Below are 15,382 nucleotides of genomic sequence, written 5' to 3' on the forward strand. Positions count from 1 at the left end.
GCTATATGGTAGACCAATCCAAACTCATCTCTCGGCATGGCCAGCCCACTCATTATCTCAGCCAATCATGGCTAGCCGGAAGGTTGCTCTCTTTTTCTGTGGCCAACTAGGCTTGTATTTTAACGATTTTATTTGCATTTACAGATGGCATACAAGTTTGATATTAAGGTTCATGGAAGTTCACATGTTCGAGAAGGAATTTCTGCCAAAAAACACATTTTGATATGAATAAAATAAAAATCACTTTCAAATAGCTCTCCTGTGAAGTCGTGACTTGCGATATACTGAATCGGGTCACAAATGTAAACCCTCCACGGAAAGCACAATATAGACCATCTGTTTTGTGAATACGCATGGATTTTCCAGAAAAACAATCAAATAAAAGTTATCTTAAACGTAAAAAAAACTAAATTGTCACATCCCTAATGTATGTGATTCATACTATTGGTAAACTATTCATCTTTGTTTTTCAAGTGTCCAGGAGTAAAGAGTCTTAAGTAACACACACTTTTCTTTTTTCAATAATTGACAGGATGTTGTTCACACAGCCACGGCGGACACAGCAGTAGAGGCTGAGCTTGGAGTGGAGATTGGAGAGACTGTTGCAACACAGACACTCAAGCTTCAGAAAGCCACTGTGTTGCTGGTGGACCTGAAGAAAACCTTGCAACCACAAGTGGAGGTAGAAAATGTGGCCTCAGAGATAGAGGAGGTGGAGGAGGAGGCTCCAAAGGAGGTGGCAGAAACCAATGAAGACAAAGGAGAGAACAACGAAGAAACAGGCAGACCAAGATCCACTCGTATCACAAAACCTGTTGAGGCTGAGGAGACAGTGGAAGAGAAGCAGCCAACAGTTGAGGAACCTGCTGTGGAAGTGGAGATCTCGCCACCTGAGGATGAAGAGGAGGCTCCGGTTGTAGAACCTAGAGTCCCGAGTAGAGGAAGAAAAAGTGTTCCATTTACCCCGACTCCAAAACGCAAGTCCAAAAGAAGAGGCAAACAGCATGAGGAAGCCAGAGTTCTGAGGAGAGGAAGGAAATATGCTTCTGCTCCTGCCACACCTAGACACAAATCCACACATGCCACTAAAGAACCTGAAGAGGAGCAGGTGGCTGAATCTGTTCGGGAATCTGTGGATGAAAAAGAGGAAGTAAAACCAGTGCAGGAGGAAAAGGCAGAGGAGAAAGACACACTGATGGATAAAGAGGACATGGAGGAGGAAGCTGCAACAGTGGAGAGTGCGGAGGAAGAAAGGGTGGCAGCGGAAGCCATAACTGAGGAAGACGGAAAGGTAGAGGAAGAGAAGGAAGAGGAAGCTGAAGCTGCACCGGAAGCTGCAACATTGGAGGAGGAGAGTGTCAAGGAAGAAAATGTGGATGAAGAAGCAAAAACTGAGGAAGAGGAAAAGGTGAAGGAAGAGAAGGAAGCGGAGAGAGTGGAAGAAGAAAACATTGAGGAAGCTGCAGCGGAAACTATTAGTGTGGAAGAAAATATGGAGGAGGAAGCAACAACCACAGTGGAAGAAAAGGAAGAGGAAAAAGTGGAAGAAGAGAAGAAAGAGAAAATAGTTATTGATCTAGCTGTAGAAAAACTAGCTGGGGTAGAAGAGGCAGATAAAATGGAGGAGAAAGAGGGAGCAAAGCCAGTTGAGGAAGAGAAGAAGACTTCACTCGAGGAGGAAGAGCAAGCTCCAGTAGAGGAGGAAGAGGATGCTCCAGTTGTAGAAACAAGAGTTTTGAGGAGAGGAAGAAAAAGTATTCCAGCTACTCCGACTGCAAAGCACAAGTCCACTAGAAGAGAGGAGGAAAAAGTGAAAGTGGAAGCCAGAGTTCTGAGGAGAGGAAACAGAGGCAGATTTTCTGCTCCTGCCCCTGCCACACACGGACGCAAATCCACTAGAGCCCGCAAACAACCTGAGGAGGAGAAGGAAGAAGAGGTGGAGGCAGAATTTGTAAATGAGCAAAAGATGGAGGAGGTGGTTGCACCTGTTCAGGAAGCTGTGGAGGAAAAATTGGAGGAAGAAAAAGCAGTGGACGAAGCAGAAGCTGAAACTGCACCAGTGGAAGAGGAGAGTGTTGCTGAACAAAAGGTGGTGGAGGGACAAACGACTCAGGAAGAGAAAACGGTGGAAGCTGAAACTGCTACTGTGGAAGAAAAGCTGGAAGAAAAAATACCTGAAAAAGAGGAAAAGGTTGAAGAAGAGAAGGAAGCTGAAGCTAAAACTGCACCAGTAGGAGAGGAGAGTGTTGCAGAAGAAAAGGTGGAGGAAGAAGCAAAACCCACAGAGGAAGAAAAGGTGGAAAAAGCAACAACTGAGGAAGAGGAAAGAGTTGAGGAAGATAAAAAAGAGGTGGAAGCAGAAGAGGAAGAAATTGGCAAAATGGATGTAGAAAAACTGGCAGAGGTAGTTGATGAGGCAGTAAAAGCAGAGGCGGTAACAGCAGTTGAAAGTGTTGCAGATGAAGTGGTATTAAAGCCAGTTGAGGAACCTGCTGAGGAAGAAGAGAAGACCTCACCACCTGAGGATGAAGAAGATACTCCAGTTGTAGAAACAAGAGTCCTGAGGGGAGGAAGAAAAAGTGTTTCAGTTACTACTCCAAAACGCAAGTCCAGACGAAGAGGCAAACAAGCTGAGGAAGAAGAGGAGGAAGAAAAGCCAGCTGTGGAAGAAGAGGCTCCAGTTGTGGAAAGTTCTGCAGATGAAAAAGTAGAAAAAACAGTTGAGGAAGAGGAGAAGACCTCACCACCTGAGGAGGAAGAGGTAGATGAGGAAGAACAAGCTCCAGTTGTAGAAGCAAGAGTTCTGAGGAGTGGAAGAAAAAGTGTTTCAGATTCTCCCCGAAAAAGCAAGCCGAGAAGAAAAGGTAAACAGCCTGAGGAAGTGGAGGAGCCAGAGGAGGAAGAGGCAACTGAGGAGGAAGAAGAGGCACCCGTAGTGGAAGCCAGAGTTCTCAGGAAAGGAAGGAGATCTGCCCCTACAACTGCCCCTGCTACACCTAGACGCAAATCCACACGAGCCAGCAAGCATCCTGCGAAAGAGGAGGATGTGGAGGCAACGGCTGAACCTGCACCAGAAGCAATGGAGGAAAAGGTGGAGGAAGAGAAGGAAGCGGAGATAGTGGAAGAAGAGAAGGTTGAGGAAGCTGCAGCTGAAACTGCACCAGTGGAAGAGGAGAGTGTTGCAGAAGAAAAGGTGGAAGAAGTAAAAGCAGTGGAGGGAGAAGGAACAACTCTGGAAGAGGAAAAGGTGGAGGAAGAGAAGGAAACGGAGATAGTGGAAGAAGACGTTGAGGAAGCTGCAGCTGAAACTGCACCAGTGAAAGAAAATGTGGAGGAGGAAGCAACAACTGAGGAAAAGGAAGATGTTGAGGAAGAGAAGAAAGAGGTTGAAGTAGAAAAGGAAGCAATTGTTGAAATTACTGTAGAAAAACTAGCAGAGGTAGTTGAAAAGGCAGAAAATGTGGAGTTGATAACAGCAGTGGAAAGTGTTGCAGATGAAGTGGTAGAAAAGCCAGTTGAGGAACCTGCTGAGGAAGAAGAGAAGACCTCACTACCCGAGGAGGAAGAAGAGACTCCAGTTGTAGAAACAAGAGTCCTGAGGAGAGGAAGAAAAAGCATTCCAGTAACGCCTCCAAAACGCAAGTACACACGAAGAGGCAAACAACCTGAAGAAGAGAAAGATGCGGAGGGAGAGCCAGCTGAGGAAGAAGATGCACCAGTAGCGGAAACCATAGTTCTGAAGAGAGATAACGGAGTCAGATTTTCTGCTCTTGCCCCTGCTCCTGCCACACCCAGATGCAAATCCACACACGCCTGCAAAAAACCTGAGGAAGAGAAGGAAGAAGGGTTGAAGGTAGAGGAGGAAAAGATGGAGGCGGTGGCTGAACCTATTCAGGAAGCTTTGGAAGTAGTGGCTGAAGCAGCAGCTGCAACAGTGGAGAGTGTGGGGGAAGAAAGGGTGGCAGAGGAACCAAGAACTGAGGAGGAGGGAAAGGTGGAGGAAGATAAGGAAGTGGAAACTGAAGCTGCAGCTGAAACTGTACCAGTGGAAGAGGAGAGTTTTGCAGAAGAAAAGGTGGTGGAGGGAGAAACAATTCAGGAAGAGGAAAAGGTAGAGGAAGAAAAGGAGATTGCAGAAACTAATACAACGCAGACAATCAAGCTTCAGAAAGCCACTGTGGTGCTGGTGGACTTGAAGAAAATCTTGCAACCACCCGTGGGGGTTGAAAATTTGGCCTCAGAGATAGAGGAGGTGGAGGGGGAGGCTCTGAAGGATGTGGCAGGAACTGATGAAGACGAAGTTGAGGAACCTGCTGTGGAAGTGGAGATCTCGCCACCTGAGGATGAAGAGGAGGCTCCAGGTGTAGAAACAAGAGTCTTGAGTAGAGGAAGAAAAAGTGTTCCATTTACCCTGACTCCAAAACGCAAGTCCAAAAGAAGAGGCAAACAGCATGAGGAAGAGGAGAATGTGGAGGAGGAGAGTGTTGCAGAAGAAAATGTGGATGAAGAAGCAACAACTGAGGAAGAGAAGGAAGCGGAGAGAGTGGAACAAGAAAATATTGAGGAAGCTGCAGCTGAAACTATTGGCATGGAAGAAATTATGGAGGAGGAAGTAGCAACCACAGAGGAAAAAAAGGAAGAGGAAAAAGTTGAAGAAAAGAAAGTGGAAACAGTTATTGAACTAGCTGTAGAAAAACAAGCTGATGAAGTTTCTTTGGTAGAAGAGGCAGAAAAAGTGGAAGAGAAAGAGGAAGCAAAGCCAGTTGAGGAAGAGGAGAAGACTTCACCGCCCGAGGAGGAAGAGCAAGCTTCAGTAGAGGAGGAAGAGGATGCTCCAGTTGTAGAAACAAGAGTTTTGAGGAGAGGAAGAAAAAGTATTCCAGCTACTCCGACTCCAAAACGCAAGTCCAGAAGAAGAGGCAAACAGCATGAGGAAGCGGAGAATATGGAGGAGCCAGAGGAAAAAGAGGCAGCTGAGGAAGATGAAGAAGAGGCTCCAGTAGTGGAAGCCAGAGTTCTGAGGAGAGGAAGGAAATCTGCTTCTGCTCCTGCCACACCTAGACGCAAATCCACACATGCCACTAAAGAACCTGAAGAGGAGGAATTGGCTGAATCTGTTCGGGAATCTGTGGATAAAAAAGAGGAAGTAAAACCAGTGGAGGAGGAAAGGGCAGAGGAGAAAGCCACACTGATGGATGAAGAGGACATGGTGGAGGAAGCTGCAACAGTGGAGAGTGTGGAGGAAGAAAGGGTGGCAGTGGAAGCCATAACTGAGGAAGACGGAAAGGTAGAGGAAGAGAAGGAAGAGGAAGCTGAAGCTGCAACAGTGGAGGAGGAGAGTGTTGCAGAAGAAAATGTGGATGAAGAAGCAACAACTGAGGAAGAGGAAAAAGTGGAGGAAGAGAAGGAAGTGGAGAGAGTGGAACAGGGAAATATTGAGGAAGCTGCAGCTGAAACTATTGGTGTGGAAGAAAAGATGGAGGAGGAAGTAGCAACCACAGAGGAAAAAAAGGAAGAGGAAAGAGTTGAAGAGAAGAAAGTGGAAACAGTTATTGAACTAGCTGTAGAAAAACAAGCTGAGGAAGTTTCTGTGGTAGAAGAGGCAGACACAGTGGAAGAGAAAGAGGAAGCAAAGCCAGTTGAGGAAGAGGAGAAGACTTCACCGCCCAAGGAGGAAGAGCAAGCTTCAGTAGAGGAGGAAGACGATGCTCCAGTTGTAGAAACAAGAGTTTTGAGGAGAGGAAGAAAAAGTATTCCAGCTACTCCAACTCCAAAACGCAAGTCCACTAGAAGAGACAAACAAGTGGAGAAAGACCCAACTGTGGAAGAAAAGGAACCAGTAGTGGAAACCAGAGCTCTGAGGAGAGGAGGAAGATTTTCTGCTCCTGTCCCTGCCACACACGGACGCAAATCCACACGAGCACGCAAACAACCTGAGGAGGAGAAGGATGAGGAGATGGATGCAGACTTGGTAAATGAGCAAAAGATGGAGGAGGTGGTTGCACCTGTTCAGGAAACTGTGGAGGAAGAATTGGAGGAAGAAAAAGCAGTGGACGAAGCAGAAGCTGAAACTGCACCAGTGGAAGAGGAGAGTGTTGCTGAACAAAAGGTGGTGGAGGGACAAACAACTCAGGAAGAGAAAACGGTGGAAGCTGAAACTGCTACTGTGGAAGAAAAGCTGGAAGAAAAAATACCTGAAAAAGAGGAAAAGGTTGAAGAAGAGAAGGAAGCTGAAGCTAAAACTGCACCAGTAGAAGAGGAGAGTGTTGCAGAAGAAAAGGTGGAGGAAGAAGCAAAACCCACAGAGGAAGAAAAGGTGGAAAAAGCAACAACTGAGGAAGAGGAAAGAGTTGAGGAAGATAAGAAAGAGGTGGAAGCAGAAGAGGAAGAAATTGTTGAAATGGATGTAGAAAAACTAGCAGATGTAGGTGAAGAGGCAGAACAAGTGGAGGAGGCAACAGCAGTTGAAAGTGTTGCAGATGAAGTGGTATTAAAGCCAGTTGAGGAATGTGCTGAGGAAGAAGAGAAGACCTCACCACCTGAGGAAGAAGAGAAGACCTCACCACCTGAGGAAGAAGAGATGACCTCACCACCTGAGGAAGAAGAGAAGACCTCACTACCTGAGGAAGAAGAGAAGACCTCACCACCCGAGGAGGAAGAGGTGGCTCCAGTTGTAGAAACAAGAGTCCTGAGGAGAGGAAGAAAAAGTGTTCCAGTTATTCCTCCAAAACGCAAGTCCACACGAAAAGGCAAACAAGCTGAGGAAGAAGAGGAGGAAGTAAAGCCAGTTGTGGAAGAAGAGGCTCCAGTTGTGGAAAGTTCTGCAGATGAAGAAGTAGAAAAACCAGTTGAGGAAGAGGAGAAGACCTCACCACCTGAGGAGGAAGAGGTAGATGAGGAAGAACAAGCTCCAGTTGTAGAAGCAAGAGTTCTGAGGAGAGGAAGAAAAAGTATTTCAGTTTCTCCCCCAAAACGCAAGTTGAGAAGAAAAGGTAAACAGCCTGAGGAAGACGAGAAGGTGGAGGAGCCAGAGGAGGAAGATGCAGCTGAGGAGGAAGAAGAGGCACCCGTAGTTGAAGCCAGAGTTCTCAGGAAAGGAAGGAGATCTGCCCCTACAACTGCCCCTGCTACATCTAGACGCAAATCCACACGAGTCAGCAAGCATCCTGAGGAAGAGGAGGTTGTGGAGGCAGATGCTGAACCTGCACCAGAAGCAATGGAGGAAAAGGTGGAGGAAGAAAAAGCTGTGGAGGAGGAAAAGGGGGAGGAGGAAAAGGAAGCTGCAGCTGAAACAGCACCAGTGGAAGATAAGAGTGTTGCAGAAGAAAAGGTGCAAGAAGTAAAAGCAGTGGAGGAGGAAGGAGAAATTGTGGAAGATGAAAATGTGGAGGATGAGAAGGAACCGCAGATTGTGGTAAAAGAGAAGGTTGAAGAAGCTAAAGCTGAAACTGAACCAGTTGAACAGGATAATGTTGCAGAAGAAAAGGTGGAGGAGGAATTAAAAAGCATAGAGGAAGAAAAGGTGGAAGAAGAAACAACTGAGGAAGAGGAAAAAGTTGAGGAAGAGAAGAAAGAGATGAATGCAGAAAAGGAAACAATTGTTGAAATGGCTGTAGAAAAACTAGCAGAGTTGGTTGATGAAGAGGCAGAAAAAGTGGAGGCGGTAACAGCAGTGGAAAGTGTTGCAGATGAAGTGGTAGAAAAGCCAGTTGAGGAACCTGCTGAGGAAGAAGAGAAGACCTCACTACCTGAGGAGGAAGAGGAGGCTCCAGTTTTAGAAACAAGAGTCCTGAGGAGAGGAAGAAAAAGCATTCCAGTTTCTCCTACAAAACTTAAGTTCACAAAAAGAGGCAAACAAGTCCAGGAAGAGGAAAACATGGAGCAGCCAGAGGATGAAGAAGCACCAGTAGTGGAAACCAGAGTTATGAGGAAAGGAAGGAAATCTGTCCCTGCTCCTGCCCCTGCCACACCTAGACGCAAATCCAAACGAGCCCGCAAAGAACCTGAAGAAGAGAAAGAGGAGAATGAGGAAGAAAAGTTAGACAATGCGGCTGCAACAGTGGAGAGTGTGGATGAAGAAATGGTGGAGGAAGCTGCGGCTGCAACAGTGGAGAGTGTGGAGGAAGAAAAGGTGGAGGAAGTGAATGAAGTGGAGGCAGAAGAGAAGGTTGAAGAGGAAACAAAAGCTGTGGAAGAAGCAAGAACTGAGGAAGAAGAAAACGTGGAAGAAGCAACAACTGAGGGAGAAGAAAAGGTGGAAGAAGCAACAACAGAGGCAGAAGAAAAGGTGGAAGAAGCAACAACTGCAGGGGCTGTGGTAGAGGAGGCTGAAAAAGTGGAGGAGGTGGCAACAGTGATTGAAAGTGTTGCAGTAGAAGAGCCAGTTGAGGAAGAGAAGACCTCACAACCTGAGGAAGAAGCAGAGACTCCTGTTGTAGAAATAAGGGTCCTGAGGCGAGGGAAAAAAAGCACTGTTAATCCTCCAAAACGTAGCTTCACACCAAGAGGCAAGCAAGCCAAGGAAAAGGAGAAGAAGGATGAAGAAAAAGTAGAGGAGGTGGCTGAACATGTGCCGGAAGCTGTGGAGGAAAAGGAGGCGGCAGCTGAGGAAGATGAGGCACCATTAGTGGAAGCCAAAGTTCTGAGGAGAGGAAGGAGATCTGCCCCTGCCACACCAAGACGCAAATCCAAACGAGCCCGCAAAGAACCTGAAGAAGAGGAAGAGGAAAACGAGGAGGAAAATGTAGAAGAGGAAAACGCATTGGAGGAGAAAATGGTGGTTGTGGAGAATAAGATGGAGGAGGAAGAAGAAAAGGTTGAAGAGCCAGCAGAGAGTGCTACTTCAGAGACGAAAGAGGAAGAAGACATCGCACAGCAGCCAGAGGAGGTGGCAGAGCAAACAGAGTGGAAGGGAGTAGTAAAGAACACTGCTGAAACAGAAGAAGAAAAGGTAGCTGATGAAGAAACAGCTAAAGCGGTAGAGAAGAAGGAAGAAGGAGACACCACCAATGTGGAAAAAAATACTGACAAGGCAGCATTAACTTCTGTTTCTCAAGATGAAGTAGCTGGTAAAGCTTCAGAGGAAGAGGAGGGAGAAACTCCAGGGGAAGGGGAAGAGGCAGAGAAAACAGAAGAAACGACAGAGGAAGTAGAAGACAAAGTCCAGGACAAAGCTGTTGAGGAAGAGGGTGAGAAGGCCACAACAACAACAAGCCAAGAGGAAGAGGAAGTGGTAGCAGAGAGCCTTGAGGAAGTTGTGGAAGTTCCTCCAGTTGTGGAAACTAGAGCTAAGAGGAGCAGGACAAAAACAGTCGCACCAGCCACACCCATACGGAAGTCCTTACGAAGCAAGTCTTCTGTGGATTATAAGGAACAGTATGCAGAGGAGGAGGAAACAGGAAATGAACCCACAGTGGAAGAAGGGGAGGATAATGTAGTGGCAGAAGAGGCGAGTGTAGTAGAGGAGGAGGAAAAAGAAAAAGAGGAGGAAGGGGCCCCGGTGTCTGAGGTTGCTGTTGTCGAGGACACGGAGAAGCAGCCTGTGGTAACGAGAGTTCTGAGAGTGAGGTTAACTGCCACGCCCATGGCCACACCCACACCCCAGCGTACATCCACAAAACGCAGCAAAATAGTTACACCTGAGAAGGTCGAGCCTGAGGTGGGCATGCTTTCATCAGATGAAGAGCAGGAAGAGAGCCCTGTGGAAAAGAGAAACCTCTGGAAGAGAAAAAAAATGGAACCAACACCTGTTCGCAGATCCAAGCGCCGCAGCAGAATTTAGACTGTTGAGAAAGTTTTTTTTTTTGTTCAGTTTTAAAAAATGCATCTATTTAGTGAAGATTTCATATTAGACCAGATTGTTTTCTTCTATCTATTTGTAAGTTTCTAAAAAAACAAACAAAAAAAAAACATACATGACAACATTTTTATGTAATTTTTCTGAAAGTCGATATGTAGTATATTTGATATCTTTTCACATTGTATATATAGTCCGTTTTTTGACCGAACAGTTTTTTGACCTTAGTGGCTGGTGTGTTTCATGTGTTTCAGTCTGATAGGCTTTGGTTTGGACATGATCGGCTAAAACAACATTTATTCCCTCAAAATACTGCATCCATGATCTGCTAAAACAACATTTATTCCCCTCAAAATACTGCATCCATGATCTGCTAAGACAACATTTATTCCCTCATAATACTGCATCCATGATCGGCTATAACAACATTTATTCGCTCAAAATAATCCTAACTTCAGAATGCCAAATGGTGTCTCCTCGAATAAGAATCAAGAAGCCTGTAAATAAATATATATATATATATATATATATATATATATATATATATATATATATATTTTTTTTTTAAATACAAATGTAGTTACATTGGGACACACTAGCACTCATCGTCATTAAGAAAATATTTTGGGCAACCAGGCTCCATGCTCAATCTGGAATATTTTAGAAAATATTAAATATTGATATCTACAATAGTGCAGATACATATGAAACATTTAAAAAAATGTCAATCGAAAGAACATTGCTCAGAGATGCACAAAAACAATATAACATCTCCCCTTTGTTATAAGATTATTCATCTTTTTTTAAGCAAGCTATGTTTATTTACATTTTTTTCTACAAATTTCAGTGACATTTCTTGTGGAAATTTGGAATGCTTACATTTTTACCCATTATACAAATGTTTTCAACAGAACTCAGGATATAAAATCACATTTTATTCAACATAATTCTTCATTTGAAATGTCAACACGTGTCATTGTGTTACATGTTGTGTGTATTGAAATATTTGGTACACTTTGAACATATTTAGTGTAAAAAAAAAAACTAAATACCCACAAAAATATTACCTCACTGAGCCGACAAGGTATACAATTTCAGTTTGTAATTTCAAAAGGATGTCGTTCCTGTATTAACGCAATATCATTTTATATACAAATACATGCATCTATATCCTCACATCTTCTATGTTAACATTTATCATTAAGGTTTTGATATACAGTAAGTAAAATGTTTAATAACAGTAAAAAATATGGTCATACAGAAGAGTTTGTAAATTCAATTTTAGAAGTTTAAAATAAAGTTTATAATAAAATCTATAAACTGAGCTATGATGTTAAACTGTGAGGGTTTCTTTCTCGTGAGAGATGTGAAAATAGATAGAAACTATGAGCTTTCGTTTGTGTGTTATTATAATAATATGATATATCTTGTTTCAGACTTTCAATGCTTTTGTTATGTGTCTCTGCGCCCCACAAAGGCACAAGCCAGCTCACAAACATTTTCATTTAGCAATGTTGTATTTTATGACAAACCTCTCCTTGCATTATGTGAAATGAACTTATGTAACTTTTCTCCTCTGACAATGTGATTTGTTAGGATCTGGTAGAAAATAAAGATTTTCACTGTTTTACCTATTTTTATGTTTTCTTTGGTTTCCTTTCTGGCTGTGTTACAGGGCCATGTACAGACCTTTCAGGGAGCGGGTGCTCCAACAAAAAAAACGACTTTCATAATTAATGGGGTTTGTAAAGCAAGAGTCCCCACTTTTTAAATATTCAACATACTTCTTATTGTTATTATTTGGAATGCTACTCCTCTTACACCGTTTAATATAGAAATGCTGTTCAAACTTAAAAACGTGTAGACTGGTGTGGATTGAGTTGCTTACATATAACCTTTTTGAAATATATTTTATACGTTTTAAACTATTAAGCTTTTTGGCCTTTGTTTTGTTAATCTTCATTCACTTTCATGTCATTATTTTCAGCATTCTAAAGGCCCCATTATGACATCACTTCCAATAAGTAATCAATGGGAAAGCTGTTTTAGCAATCCGTCAACTGCTTTCTTTATAGATGCAGTAAGTCATGTCAGAAGCTAGCAGATACAATACTTACCAACAAATTCCAATAAAACTACATCACATTTTGAAGTTCACTTTCCTTGCTTTGTCTAACAAACTATCATGAATCTAGAAAATACTTTTTGTGGGTCAAAGTGCAGTATTTATTTACTTTCATAGCACAAATGTTTGTTAGCATGTGTCACACACTGGCTTTAGCCATGGAGGGAGCTGGGTTGCCAAGGCAACTGTTGCCTAGCAACACATGCCTCAGAGGGAGGCAACTTCTTCATGGGCAACAAATTCCCATGATTTGTGAATCTGTTTTGGACCGAACAGCGAGCCCTAAAATTTCTAATGCTACCCCGGTTTGGACGACCTGGTATGATACAGAGAAGATTTCTAATGATTACTAGCTTCGTCCGCCTTCTCTGGATTGTGACCCGTGCTCTAAATAACTCAACTGGCTGGTTTGTCTGTCTGTAAAGAGAAGTGTGGCTGTACTTTGATACTGCTTCTCTGGCTGGATAGAGCAAAGCTGTCTCCGTTCCATCGCTTCATATTTCACCCGATCACTTCTCATCGCACTTCTTTCAGTTTTCACACAGAACAACTGTAGTTTAGACACTTAAAACAACCACACAACTATTGACCACACAACTACTGAACCACACAACTACTGACAACAACCACACAACTATTAAACATAACTACTGACCACAATTACTGACTACAACCACACAACTACTAACCACAACTACTGACCACAACCACCCAACTACTGACCATTACAACACAACTACAGACCACAACTCCTGACCACAATCACACAACTACTTAACACAACTACAGACCATAACTACTGACCACAATTACTCACCACAACTCCTGAACACAACTCCTAACCATAACTACTGACCACAACCACACAACTACTGTCCACAACCATAAAAATACTGACCACAACTATGAGGCTGTGGAGGGATCCAAATTGTGAATTTAAAAGAAAACATAAATCATCAGCGTACAATGACAACTTTGTTTTTAAACCATGGATTTCTAACACTTAATATTATTATTGTATCTGATTTTAACAGCTAACATTTCGATGGCCATAATAAATAGATATGCCGATAGTGGGCAACCTTGTTTTACTCCTCTTGACAATTCAAAACTTTCTGACAAGTAGCCATTATTTACTATTTTACACATAGGGTTACTATATATAACTTTAACCCATTTTATAAGAGATTCTCCAAAACTGAAATATTCAAAGGCCTTTTCAAAGTCAGTTATGAATATCAGGCCTGGTTTCCCAGATTTTTCGTAGTGTTCTATTGTTTCCAGTACTTGTCTTATATTATCTCCAGTGTATCGTCCATGTAAAAAACCTGTCTGATTAAGATTAATAATATCCAGCCCTGGAGTTTTCCCAGACTTAAAGGCTTTAATTGCATCAAGAATTTCCTCCTCTGTAATTTGGCCTTCACATGAGTCTTTCTGTACAGCTGTTAATTTTACATTATTAATATCAATCCACAGGAATCCCCACCGGAATCCCCACAGGAATCCCCACCGGCTAGGTATAAGGTCGTCATGGTTTTCATTTGCAGCTTTGGGAATTTCGTTGTATATTATGCTCTCCCATCCGGGGGCTTTGGCTTTGTAGGACCAACCCTGCCAGGCAGGCTCAGAATCTTGAGGGGGCTGTGCTGCTCTAGTAGGTCTCTGATCAGATTCATTTTTCTGATTTGGCTGAAAATAGACTACTTACAGTAGGCCCATAAAAACAGATAAGGACTTCTCCTTAGTGTATGGGTGACTCAGGTGGGTGTCTAGGGTATCGGGTTGCAGACCATTCCATCGTGATAGGACAATAAATAAATAAACAACGTTTATAATTTATTTTAAAATTGTATATCCCATATCTACTAGTCAGTTGCTCATTTGTTTACTGTGAAATAGCATTGTATCTGGTCAAACACAATTTTGTCCAAACGTTTACTAAGGGATGGTAGCAGGCTGATTGGTCGGCAGTTTGAGCCAGTAAAGGGTACTTTGCTATTCTTAGGTAGCGGCATGACTTTTGCTTCCCTCCAGGCCTGAGGGAACACACTTTCCTGTAGGCTTAGACTGAAGAGATGGCAAAGGGGAGTGGCAATTTAGTCTGCTATCATCCTCAATAATTTTCCATCCATTTTCTCAGAGCTAGGTGGCTTGTCATTGTTGACAGACAACAATACCTTTTTTTTCACCTCTTCAATACTCACTTTACGGAATTCAAAATTTCAGTGCTTGTCTTTCATAATTTGGTGAGATATGAATGGATGTGTAGGTTCAGAGTTTATTGTTGGCATGTCATGCCTAATTTTGCTAACCTTGCCATTTAAAAAATAATTTAAGTAGTTGGCAATATCAGTGGGTTTTGTGATGAAAGAGCCATCTGATTCAATGAAGGACGGAGCCTTTTTGCCCAATATTGCCCAACATTCCTTTTGCCTCATCCCTCTCAACCTTATAATTGTTCAATTCCTCATCAATCTATGGGGATTTAACTGTTTTTACAGTATTTGTCTTAATGGGTGCTAGTTTATTAGTAACTTGTCACGTCCTGACCAGTAAAGGGGTTATTTGTTCTTATAGTTTGGTCAGGACGTGGCAGGGGGTATTTGTTTTATGTGGTTCAGGGTGTGTTTGTGTATGTGTTCATGTAGAAGGGGTATTTGGTTTATATGGTTCGGGGTGGTTGTGTATGTAGAGGGGTATTTGATTTATTGTTTTGATTTATTGTTTTCCAGGGTTTTGGTTATTGTTCTATGTTAGTTTATTTCTATGTTCAGTCTAGTTGTTTCTATTTCTATGTTTAGCTAATTGGTGTTGGGGACTTCAGTTGGAGGCAGCTGTCTATCGTTGCCTCTGATTGAAGGTCCTATAAATAGGTATGTGTTTGTCATGGGATTTTGTAGGAGATTGTTTCTTGTTTTGCTGTGTGCCTGATGAGACTGTCTAGTTCGTTTGTTTTTTGTGTTTTCCTTCTTCACTAATAAAAAGAAGATGAGTATACATTTTCCCGCTGTGTTTTGGTCTACACCCTACGACACCCGTGACATAACTGGATTAAGCAATTTCAGAAATGTGTCAAGTGCAGCGTCTGGTTGCTCCTCATAACACGCAACAGACCAACAAATATTCTTTACATCTTTAACATAGGAATCGCTACAAAACCTCTTGTATGACCTCTTATACTGTACACTATATTAGGCCCAGCCTTTGGAACTTTGTTATTCCTAGATATGGCTACCATATTATGGTCACTACATCCGATGGGTGTGGATACTGCTTTAGGGCAGATTTCTGCAGAATTAACTTCTTCAGGATTGGTGGGTCCCCTGCAGGACAGTTGAGCTAACGTAGGCTAATGCGATTAGCATGAGGTTGTAAGTAACAAGAACATTTCCCAGGACATATATCTGACATTGGCAGGAAGCTTAAATTCTTGTTAATCAAACTGCGCTGTCCAATTT

The 15,382-nt window shown here is 42.9% G+C and overlaps 1 protein-coding gene across 2 annotated transcripts in view; it reads left to right on the forward strand.

The window, feature by feature from the left end:
* LOC106570833 (uncharacterized) overlaps window positions 1-9,915 on the forward strand; it is a 63,247-nt gene extending 53,332 nt beyond the window's left edge. The window contains exons 16-17 of one of the 2 annotated variants that reach the window (XM_082961558.1): window positions 533-8,221; window positions 8,255-9,915. In XM_082961558.1, the coding sequence (XP_082817684.1) occupies window positions 533-8,221; window positions 8,255-9,781 (9,216 nt within the window). In that variant the 3' untranslated portion in view covers window positions 9,782-9,915. Of the gene's footprint in view, window positions 1-532 lie in introns of both variants that reach the window. The other variant, XM_082961557.1, reaches the window with a different exon arrangement.
* Window positions 9,916-15,382: the final 5,467 nt, after the last annotated feature.

This window comes from Salmo salar, chromosome 15, assembly GCF_965601325.2.
Source record: "Salmo salar chromosome 15, fSalSal1, whole genome shotgun sequence".
NCBI classification, from domain to species: Eukaryota; Metazoa; Chordata; class Actinopteri; order Salmoniformes; family Salmonidae; genus Salmo; species Salmo salar.